This window comes from Natator depressus, chromosome 8 (genome assembly GCF_965152275.1).
Source record: "Natator depressus isolate rNatDep1 chromosome 8, rNatDep2.hap1, whole genome shotgun sequence".
Classification (NCBI taxonomy): domain Eukaryota; kingdom Metazoa; phylum Chordata; order Testudines; family Cheloniidae; genus Natator; species Natator depressus.
The window spans coordinates 68,770,188-68,782,724 of record NC_134241.1 but is presented as its reverse complement, the minus strand read 5'-3'; the positions used below and the strand labels follow the sequence as shown (position 1 = coordinate 68,782,724).

Below are 12,537 nucleotides of genomic sequence, written 5' to 3'. Positions count from 1 at the left end.
GTGAATGATTGCATGGATACTCCATGAGAGAGAGACTCGGAAAGGGCCAAAATATTAAAGGATTTTTTTCATCCTGTAGACTCACACTCAATAAAATCCTTTATAAAATGCCAATAGACATTTTGTAAATAACTTTATTTTGTTGGAATTGATGTGTTCTAGAATATCTGTCCTCTAAATAAAAAGCACAAAGACACAGAGGCAACTGGGCAATGAGATATAAAACCTTTTACTTCTAGGCTGGCAGTTCAAATCCAGCCTAGTTCTGATAATGATTGTAAGTTAACATCTTGTGACTGTTTAGTGACTTACATAAAATGAGTTTGGGTGTCTCAGTCCAGTTCCCAGTGAAAAAGTTTCCATATAACAAAAAACTGTCACCTCCATTGACACTAATTTGACACCTTTGCTGGCTGGCTGTGCAGCCAGGCAGAAGATGCACACAGATTGGACAGTTGAAACGGAACTATTTTCTCACTTCTGCAAGTGATCCCCAAGGTGAGCGAGGCAGGGTGGAGAAGTTTGTAAGGCCATTTCCTATGCTGTACCTGTGCAGTGAATAAATATAAGACTTCAGTCTGCAACATTGTAAAGGATGCTCACAATCTGATTGGAAATAAAAGCCCATAGGCTGCAACTGTTACTGAACATGAACAAAACAAAAATAACCAAGGGAGGAAAACAAACAAGAGTAAACATACTTGCAAAATGATTGCACCTGCATCTTTCTCCTGACTGAATCAACAAACAAACTCCTTCTGGCTGGTCTGAGGATCAATTTTGGACTGTCCCACAGGACTAGACCACAAGCCCAGCAAACATTCTGGCCTAGAACTAGCCCAGGCCAACCCCCAGCAGTTTCTACCAGAAGGTTTCACTACCCTGGGATAGCAAAATCCCTGATCTCTCAGTTATGAAATTGGATGACAAAGACTGCCTCTCCCCAGTTTAATAGCTTATTGTTCTACAAAATTCTCCTACAAGAATTGTCCTGAAAACATAGATAAATATAAATTAACCAACCACAATATCAACTTTCTGATACAGAAGAAAAAAATGCTATACCACCTGTCCCTCCATTCAAGCACATGGGTGAGTAGATGGGTTTTACACTGGAAGGAGACAAGAAGGAAGAGAAAGCTCTTTCTCCTTTAACAAAGGACCCTTAATGCCTCTTAGGTTTTGGAGAGGCTATCAGTAAGAATTAGGCTGTGTGTAGCTGGTGGGGGCATGCCTTCTATAGGCAACAATGGTAAAAGAACTTCATTCCCATATCCAGCATGGATATCATGATTACTAAATTTACATGATGTTTGTTTGTTTTTTGTTTAGAGGTATTAATCAAAGCCCACATGGCCAAGTCTAAGCCCCTGAAGACCAGTGATGTGCACTACAGGAGCTACTGGGAAGTTCCTTTCAACTAATAACCAGCTTATTTACCTATGAAAAAATAGTCTTTGAATGAGCCAGATTGAGTAACAGTAGAGATAGACATACTTGGATTGTGGCTGTGACCATATTTGGAATGTTTGCACTTCTGAAAGATATTCTTCTAAAAAGAAAAGCATGAATATCACATAGTGAAATGAGGCACATCTGCTCTGCTTTGCAGGTGCACTGAGGTGCATGAATATCAGCCAAGTCTGTTTGTGAGACATAGGACAGATTATCACCTTTACACTGTAGGTGACCTCAAAGTTCTTTGGTCCTAATTTCCAAGTTCTTGAAATCTGTTAAAATATTTTGTAGGCTTACTATATATGTTTCTACCTCAACAGCATTTAAAACAATATTATTCTTTAAATTATAGTATGCATAATTACTGTATATAGCCTCAGTTTTTTATTAGCTGTGGGACTCAGAACTCCACTGTAATTAGATAGCATGCTGAACTTTTACATACATCCCTCTCCCCCGATCATGATTTTAGAAACACACATTTGACTGACATATGCCATTAAAAGATTCTCTCTGTCTCTAGGTGCATATGCCATGTTCATTGTCATGGTAAGTGAATGTCTTACAAACATTAAGCAAGGTCTACATGATTTTCAGTTTTCTCCTTTGGTATTCCCTTCCCTTCCAGAGAGAATACTGAGGGTTCTTTTTTATGTTGGAGTTGAGGGGTACTGAAAGAATTTGTACAGTGGGGGCACTGAGAGCAATTGAACCAAACTGTAAACTCTCTATATAATGGAAATCGCTTCAAGCCACATGGTGCGGCAGCATGCCTAGTTCAAAAACCTACATCATCATGTCTATAAATTACAATAACTATAGTCAGTTGTTATTCAGGGAAAGCTATGATCAAGAGATGGGGTTTATGTTTGCTCCTGAATGTTGTCTTTCTAATTTCTTGTGGTAGAGACTGTCATACTCAAGGTCCAGACACCAAAAAAAGTCATGAATCTACTCCTGTGAGGTTCATCCTCACTTGTTAAAATATCCAATGCCTCTGAGATTAAAGGTATCATGATAGATTGTCATCTTTCTGAAAGTCTTTGAGAGTCCCAGCCTATTGGGGGCTGTACAGATGAAGGCTAGGACTTTGAATTTAATTTGGCATTCAATGGGATCTCAGGGTCAGGAATCAGAGTCTGGCAGCAGAGCCAGTCTGGAAGAAGGACCTGCAGCACAGCCAGTCTCTGGGCAACCCTAATGAGCACAACTGACCTGCAGGAGGCTGTCTGAGTGGCTACAGTGTCTGGTTGGAAAAGTCATCAGATCAGCTCTTAAGACCAGTGGTAGCAGCAGTTCATTAGCTGCTCAAAGTGTTTTCCCATGGCTGCAATAGCTCCTCTGCCTGCTGGTTCCCAGACCTGCTCCTTGTTCCAGCCCTGCTGCTGCCTTGGATCCAGCCCTTCCCCTGGTTTGTTTCACTCCAGGTAACCTGGTTCTGACTCTCAGCTCTAATTCCTGACCTTTGATTTCAGCTCTGACCCTTGGCTCTGGCATCTGGTCTCTGACTCCGATTCTGAGCATAGGCTCCAGCTCCTGACTCTAGGTGTGAGCCTTGGCTCTGACACCTGGCATCTGATTCCAGCTGTGACCCTGAACTCTGAATCCTGGCTAATGATTCCTGCTCTAACCACCAGGCCTGACTCCTGCTCTGATCGGAGGCCTGACTACTGCTCCAACCAATGGGCATGACCATCCATGTCCACATGATACCCAGGGATATGTTCTTGCTCCAACATTGTTGAACATATTTATGAATGATCTGCCTCTGACAATTTCAAGGTAATTCACATAGACAGATAACATCTGCCTCGTTTCAAGAGACAGAGTCTTCAAAAAGATTGAGGACAACTGGAGCCACCATTAGTGGCTGTTACTTAAGAGACTTAAGTCCTGTGAGTCAAAGACTATGTTGTCATGCTTCCATCTCAGCTACAAGAGCTCAGCATTTTCTTGGATGGAGAAGAGCTGGCACATGACTCAAAACTCTATCTAGGAGTTACTTTAGCTCACATACTTACCTACAAGGACCACCTCACCTAGGTAGCTCAGAAGATTAAGACCAGAAATGGCCTCCTAATCAAGCTTGCAGGATCAACTTGGGAACCTAATGCACAAACATTGTGCAGCTTGCTGCTAGCTCTCTGCTACTCCTGTGTGGTTAAACTCTTCTCAGACAAAGCTAGTTGATGTACAACTGAAACAAATGATGAGAATAACGGGAACTATGAGACCAGCAAACACCAAGTGGCTATCAGATCTTGCCACATTGTTGCAAACAAAATGGGAATGAGCTGCTCCCTCTGTAAGAAACTTCCTCCTCATTACTCAGCCTGATGAGATACTGCCTGGCTATGACCTGCCATGCTAGCTCTGATGCAAGCTCAACATTTTCAAATGCAGGGTGGTGAGGTGTACAAATGACTGCAACTGGGGACTCAGGAACTGCCCTCTGTGTAGTTGTGGTGGAGTGGAGAATGCGGCACATCTAGTGAATGGCAGCTCATCTCATGTTGGACTATCAGGAGGACTTTCCAGTCCCCGCACTGCTGATCCCGAGGCTACTGAATGGCTAAAATGTGTGTGATACCTTCCTAAGCCTTTTAGACATTTTTACATTTTTTTTGTTTTGGCTTATGCATCTGTTTTGTCTCCATTCCTTATATTTTATATGTGAACTTTTTCATCTTTATTGTCTCACTTGGGCATTCGTTAATTAATAATAATGTTTTGGAGGGGATTCTATTAGAACCCAGAGCTGTGTATTGATGTATTTGTGTCTCACTATGTTATAGTGAGGCTGCTGTTTTCTGAATCAGCTGTAGGTTATTCAGTGCCTCCAGGTTCATTTCTTAATGTAGGTCATTATAACTGTCAACCTGGGAGATTTCAATGTATTGATAACTGTAGCTGTAGCTAAGTCTGCATTCATCTAGAGAGTGTGAAACTGTCTTTGTACTAAAAACATTGGGAGTCAATAACCATCCAACTTCCACCTGCAGCAGTAGCCATCTTGGCTACAAACAACCTGTGGCTCCAGTCTTGTTAAGAATAATGGGAAACAGTGGCCATTTTTAGTTAGTGCTTAAAAATACATGGTTTTTGTTTTTCTTCTGATAGCAGCAGCTTAACACCTCCTCCCATATATACACCTAAAATTATGACATTTTTGATAATATCACAAGAATTGGCAACTCTGCGTGTCACTTGTTTTGTCACAATCTCTTCCAATAGTATTAGAATAAAATAAAAAAGAAGGGAGATCCTTGTGTAACTTCACAGCCAATGTGGAAGTGGTGCCCTTTGGGGCTGGATTGAGAGGAAATATATGAACCAACTTTATTCAATTCCATTCACTCTTTCCAGGTCTCTAAGGCAAAAAGTTACTGTCTGATGACCAACCGTATTGTTTATTGCTGAGAGAACCAGTGGTATTTGGACCCTGTTCATAAATGGAAATAGAACAGCTGCTAGTGGCTAACGCCATCCCTGTGTTATATCATACTCTGAACCCAAGTATGGGAGGATCAAGGATGGGGACAAAGTTACATGTAATTGAAGACAGTTCTTCCCTGGATTCTAAATTATCTTGCTCAGAAATAGGGGATCAGACACCAGGTGGTAGTTGACAAGACTCAGAAATGAATGTTTTAGAACTTTCATGTCTCCCAATGTCATATGTAGGCTTGATGGTTAATGCCAGATTTTCATATTAACTAACCACAGATAGTAGAAAAAATAGGCTAAATTAATTACATAGTGGCTAATGAGATTTTACATGTACATTGCAATGGATCATAGAACTATGGAGTCATTATTTTCAATAAAAATAATGTATTTTGGCACATGTATGATATTACTGTTATGGAATTTCATAAAGGGAATGAATTAACTTGTAACGCTAATGAAGCATACTTGATATAACTCCTTTTTTCCTTTAACTGTCTGGGAAAAAAGTTTTTAGTTGCTAGTTGGGCAAACAGTATGAAGACTATTACAGTTTCTGAACAACTTTATGGATTTTGAAAATCTACAAGTACAAACAATTTTAAGATGAAAATACAGAGATATAGTATGCATTCTGCAGTAACCAATGAATTTTAGATCTGTTTTTGTTTCTTCAGCTTTTCCAAAATCATGTTAATAAAAGCCATATATATAATTTACACTTTTTTCCTGACTTTGCTATATGTTTGGTCCTGTTCTGATTTCATTAGTCCGTCTTCTTCTGAAACTTTTTTTTGGCAAATTTCAAGAAATCAAAACCAATCAAATGTGGAACATAAAGTAATTACGGGACTTAGAGAAATAATGTACATGTAAAATTTGTGTTTGAATGATGCATGCACATTTTTAAGGCCTATTTAAGTTCTAGGATTTCAAAATTAAATCTAAATATTTCTGGCTAGAATGAAGACAGTCCTTTAAACATTCTCTGCTTATTTTCTTCAGAGGTGACCACTGAATAGCTTTGAAATGCTTACTTCTGTTATACTATCGTGATTATTTGGTATAGTGATTAAATGATGGCCTGCCTAAAATGGTCCTTTTAACAGAAGGCCACTTTATATACTATCAAGATCATTACAATACACCATGCTTTTAGAAAAGCAGCACAGAGATGCCATCTAGCAGCAATTCTTAGGAATTTCCAAATATTTAATTGTTCTTTCTCTCAAGATATTGGATCTGAGTGAAATACCGAGGGAAGCTTTCGTATTTCTAATTGAAACCTTTTGATTAAAACTAGACTTCTTGCTAAATATCCAGCCACTCTGATGGAAATAAAACTTTACTGAAGTACATTATTATGAACAATGATTTTTTTTTGTATTTTCCATATAAGTAGATATTATAATTATAGTCTAATTAAGAGACAAGACATTTTAATCATTTTCTTGAACTAAAATTGATGGTCTGTCAGCAGCATTAAAAACTTGTAAAATCAATTGGTGGTGAACTGCTTTCCATTTAGTTAAAGAAGAGTTTCCAAGCACAGTCAATATTCTGTCAAGTTTAACAAAAATACTGAAAATGTGTCAATGTGGAAAATAAATGAACTCAGTTTATATAAATACTTTAGCATTTCAGAAATTAAAGACTAAACTATACACTTTTTCTGGTTACATATCTTACCAAGAGATGGCGACACTTAAACACTTTATGATTGGGAGATAGCCTAATAAGTTCTAACACAGAATGCTTGTCACAATAAGAGTGCAAATATCATATGATCCTCTAAGAGTCAATAGTGGCCTCTCTGCTGGGGAACGTTTTGATTTCTGTGAAATCTGTAAAATGGGAAAAATGATACTGACCACCTTTGTAAAGTGCTCTACGGTCTAGTGACAAAAAGTGCTATATAAGCTCTAGGTATTATTATAACTATTTATTTATTTGTTTTTTTTTTTTAAAATAACTTATTGGATATATTTATTACTGTCTACACAGTAAATCTATCACAATATCTAGCACATTAGTAAAAATATATTATGTCATCTATTCCAAAACTTTTAATGTGATTTATTAGGGTAATGTGCATGTGCAGCGGGTGTGTAAATATTCATAAGTATATATATATATACACCATATAGAATTAGCTCTCACTAAAATGGATAAGCATAAAAGCTGAGCGAAGTTATCACAAATAATTCTTTTTCAAAAAAGGCATATTAACATCCCCTTAGTCCCCCCAACTAATTTCAAATGGCAAATATGCTATCCAATCTGAAGGGCAGGATATTATTGCTTCATTTCTTCTTAAATAAATAAATAAATATATATATTTGTACTACTGCTATTTCCTAAGTGCTTTCAGTCATTATTTGTACTTATTTACTGAAGACAGTCAATAACTAAAATAAATACATTAAAAGGCAATAAGAATAAAGACAATAGTAAAGACAACTAGAGGAGTTTTGCATATACATAATTTGTCACAGAAATTTGAAAGCTATTATTTAAAGTCTTAAAATGTGAATAATTAGATGTATAATTTGCTATATTCAATACACTTTATATGCTTAATCTGGCAAAAAAAAATCATTGAGAGAAGTGTATGCCTTTGGTGTTTAGATCTATGAAAACCCAGCTCAGTTCTGTTAAATAGCAAAGTTTGACTAGGGCCTTTTATTTTTATATTATCCTAAGGACTTTTTTGCTTTTCAGTCCATGACCCCTTTACAAAATTAAAATAGCCTGCAATGAACATTTTAATATCCCCTAAAATGTCACACAGAGTGTAGAATAAAAGGCTATTTTTATGCCCTCTGCATAGTATAATGCAGTACCAAAAGGGCTAGAAGCAAAGTTTGAAAAGTTAATTTATGCATATCTTTAAAGTGGATCATTACGTCTTTTCTGTTCTAAATGAGTATAGACATGGTTGATGGAGAGTTTATGCCATCATGTATATGGGGGACATCACTGACAACTGATGTGGAGCAGAAAGAAGTATGCCAGCTTCACTTCAGTTCCTGTAGTAGGGGTTTTACTATTGTGGAGATAGACAAATTGATATAAATTCTGCCCACAGTTGCTCTCAGGCAGTGGCTCCCTTTGACATTAAAAGAGTTGACTAGGTGTGACTGTGGCTAGATTGTTGCCTCTCGCATGTACAGAAAAACAGATAAAACAAAATGTAAGTATGGGATTTCATTAACATAAAATGTATGTATGGAATTTCACTAATATAAAACAAGCACATGCTGCTGCTCATACATATGTACAACTCTCATGTATTTGCTTGGTGAATCTATCTTTATAGATTACAATAATAGCTACTAAACACTTCAATGTTAACAATTACTTGAGCTTACTTATGGGTTTTGTAAGGTAAATTTCACTTAGAATTGCTATTTTTAAAAATCCTCAAAACTTATTTCTACAGATGTAAATTAGATTTCCATTGAAATGGTTTTAAAGTTTTATCTCAGTGTATTTTTCAAGATGGACATTGTTTACTGTATTTGATGAAGTGAGCTGTAGCTCATGAAAGCTTATGCTCAAATAAATTGGTTAGTCTCTAAGGTGCCACAAGTACTCCTTTTCTTTTTACGGATACAGACTAACACGGCTGCTACTCTGAAATCCATTATTTTTTATGTGATCAATTTTGACATCTACCTGGAGAAGAAAAGCTGTTTACTAGTGCTGAAACTGTTTCACACAGTTGTTCAGTATTAAAAAGGCATCATTAAAATGACATTCACATACATACTGTATGGGTGGTGACAACACAATGTATACTACTTGTGGTAATGGACTGATATACTCAACAAAAGTACTTTGTCTCATTACCTTCGTATATAGCCTACAAGGAATCCAAAGATTGCATAACATAAATACTGAGACAGATGAGACAAGTTCTAAGTTTATACTGCACAAAATACAGTGGTCTAGTGGTTTTCAGTTATCAGTGCTATTAAATGGTATTGGACAAGGCTGATTTTCAATAAATTATTAAAGGATTTTTAAATTCCCTACACAAGACAGGTTGTATAATGTAAGATATTGCTTACTTTTAAGTATTCATAATTCAGTTTCAGAGATGATATTTTTGATACCTGAATGCACTTGAAAATAATGAAACTCTGCTGCAGTCTAGAGCGTGGCTATTGTACTCAAGGGGAAAAAACCCTAAGCCTTTTTTCCCCTGTGACACTTCAGCTTTTCAGTCTAAATATATATATTTTTTCATTTCTTACAACACTGATACCAGTGTTGATGCTAATGCTAAATGTTTCATAATGGCTGATGTATATTCATGGGTCACTATAAATATCTCCTTGACTTGTGCTGGGTAGTCTAGTGTTAATTTCAGCCAGAGCTGGACAGTTTCCAGAGTTCAACAGATAACCGTTGTTTCCATCCTAGTCTTAGCGTTGTAACGCTTCTATCACCAGCTTCTTTTATTTTTGTCTGATAAAGTAAACTCCGGAGGGGGAGACGGGAATCCGAACATCAGCGATCAGAGACAATTAATCTTTTCTATTCGAGGTTTCAATTGTAGGAGCACCCCAAATGTTTTGGACACAAACTGCAGCACGTCTGCGTTGTTAGAATTACTGACCAATTTCCAGCATACACATAGAGAAAAGGAGCGGGGGGAGGGGGGGCATCTCTTTCTTAAACAATGGAACCAGACATCTCAATGAATGTTGACAACAAAATATCCTTCCCGTTAGTATCCAGTGTTGCTGATCGGACAACAAAAGGACACACAAAAGCCTTTCCACGCCGAAAGCCAAACCCCGAGAGATCCGCATTGCCTGCTCCATAAAACATTTATTTTTATTTATTTATTTACCTTGAGGTGGCATTACTGGGATAGGTGAACTTGTCATCTGCCAGGAGCGGGAGGAAAGGGCGGGGGGGGGGGGGAGGAAGGAGCCTTGGGCATAGGAGGACAGCTTTCAGATGGTCTCATGAGAACCACAATACACCGTCTCCTACCTTGGAAGGATCGAGCCCAGCGAGCAAAGCCAGCAGCAGCAGGTTGAGGATGTTGGAGGCCGCCTGCATTCTGATCCAAGGTGTGCTCCGCTTTTTTCACTCTTCATTCATTCACTCCGCTCTCGCTGCAGAGCCCAGGCTAGTCAGTTGCACTTTCTGCCCGCCCGCCGGAGCCGAATGGAAGCCGCAGCCGCCCGAGGGACAATCATTCCGCAGGCATCCTTCGAGCGGAGAGGGAGGGGAGCGCCAGCCCAGGGAAGGCAAGCGAGGAAGGCGCTGGCCGTGGTGCTGAAGCGCCTCCAGCCCCCCCCCCTCCCCTCGCTCCCCTTCCCTCCGCCCGCAACCAACCCACCGCAAAAGTTTTGACCCAAGAAAAGAGCGGAGCCCTCGCTGCTGGCAGAGGGGCTGAGACCTGGGCAGCGGATGTGACATCAGCACAGCTCTGGGGGGCTCGGGGGCTGTTTTGCAGGGAATTTGTTAACCAAACACGGACCGACTCACTCCCTCTCGCTAGCCTCACTTCGGCATTTGCTGGCAGCCTGAGCTGCGGAGCGGGCTCCAGTAGTCACACAGGAAAGAGCTACAGGGCACTGGAGCTGGCAGAGCCCAGGCACTCCGAAATCACCGGCAGGGGGCGGGCTGGCTCCCCAAAGCCCCGAGATAAAGTTTGCATTTTCTCCCATCCCGTGTGCTGGTGACAGAAGCATTTTACTATGGCCAGAGAGCAATGTGCAGCCCGCCATTTCTGTCCCTTTGTCTAGAGGCGGCTAGACACAAGAATCTTACCATAGGCAGCTTGAAATAGCCAGAGACAGACACATAGACTGGTGATGAGGGCGGTAGAAAAGCAGCAGAGAAGGTGAACAGCCAGGACATTACGAGGAGCAGGGACTGGCCAAGTGTGCTGTCGGCTCCCTTCTCTTACAGATCAGCCAGGAGCCGCTCCCTGTCGGAGGAAGAGAAGCAGCCAGGGAGCTAAGCAGCTGAGACCCAGGAGGGTCAGGTACAGGCCACGTGGGCTGTCAGACTGTTCCCCTAGGGGCCACCTGGAGAGCCAATTAATGGGGACTCTAGGAAGGGCAGGGATCGGCAGTGAGCTGCATAGCTGTCAAGTTTTAAGTAGCAACTTGAAGGACATCGTTGTGGATGTGAGGGCATGAAGTGAGCAAGCTTATTCTGGGTCACCCTATCCCTCTCTATGTAATCATAATAAATAAATGCTAATACTTGTCCCTGAGGTGCTTTCACTTACCTGTGAGGTAGGGCACGGGTCAATATCACCATCCCTATTGTATAGATGAGTACATTCAGGCACAGAGGGATGACAAGACTTTCTCAAAGTCACACAGTGAATTGGGCAAAGCTGAGTGTAGTAAGATGAGGCCCTGAAACATAAACCTTTGGTATCAGAGGCCTGGTATGAGACCTAAGGCATGAGCTAAAGTAATGGTCAAGACTTTGCTAACATAAAGCAAAGTTAAGCTGCGAGCCAGAGGCAGGCCCTGCTCACAGAAGCTGGCAAGGAAAAGGCTGAGGTTGCATAAACATTATGCTGTTGCACAAACATATCTAAAGTGTATTGGATACCAGAACTGTATACAAATGGTACAAGAACATTCTTATACCGTCCACATAGATAACAAGGACAGGGGCAAAAGGCTAGTATGATGGATAGAGTTGTTTTGTTCGAACCAACATGTACAAGGTGAGAGGTGGCACCTCACTATGTAGAAGGGTGGTGCATAGTTACGTAAAGGGGTTGCACCTCAATACGTCAAGAGCACCGTGTAACTTGTTTGTACCTATGTATAAGAATGCATCCCGGGGTGGTGTCTTTGTCCGGCCTAGCGGGCAGTGGAAAGTCCCGCCACTGACTCAGCTGAGTTCATTGCCAGGGAGCATAAATTCGTAGTATGCCCTGTAGAGTCTATAGGGAACTATCACTGTGCTTCGTTTGAGCAATAAACCTGGCCGACGTGCCTTCATACCTTACTAGAGTCTGTGGTCATTGGGGGTTCTCTGGGGGTCTGCTGTGTTAGCTATCTGCACAGAGCTGGGACAGCGCACAGAGGGAACACGCACTTATCATCGTCGAACACGAACAGAGCACCACACCAGTAGCTTCTGACAACACTGAACATAGCACTGAAACTAGGAGGACTGTCTCCCAAGCTTGTGCACTAACCACTAGATCATTCTCCCCCTAGTTACAAAGTGCCTGCAGTTTTCTTTCCTCCTTTCCCCTCTCTTAATCCCAATCTCCTATTTCTTTGTCTCTTTACTATGGTCTCTCTCTTTGCCTTCTACCTGGCCCTTTCTCTCCCCTTTCTCCACTGGTTTTCTTCCTCCAGTGGTTCAGTCTCCCTCTCCTCACTTCTAGCCAACCCCCCAAAATTATGAGTCACTCCCCAAATCGTGAGACTAATTTTAAACCCACCAAAATTTAATTAATTAATTAATTAATTGTGCTGTATGGAGGCAGACAATCCCAGGTCCATATTATACAACTGTCCATACATCCCAGGATTTAAATATACCATGCAGTATTGTGACCACCAAACTGAGAACAATCTAGAGAATGAAGAGGCTAAGATTTTGCGGGATCTGAATATTGTCACAGACTGA

General features: G+C 40.4%; 1 protein-coding gene across 1 annotated transcript in view; it reads right to left on the bottom strand.

Moving 5' to 3' along the window:
• OLFM3 (olfactomedin 3) overlaps window positions 1–10,226 on the bottom strand; it is a 102,972-nt gene extending 92,746 nt beyond the window's left edge. Inside the window, exon 1 of the mRNA XM_074961237.1 lies at window positions 9,913–10,226. Coding sequence (XP_074817338.1) covers window positions 9,913–9,981 — 69 coding nt within the window. The 5' untranslated portion in view covers window positions 9,982–10,226. The remainder of the gene's footprint in view (window positions 1–9,912) is intronic.
• Window positions 10,227–12,537: the final 2,311 nt, after the last annotated feature.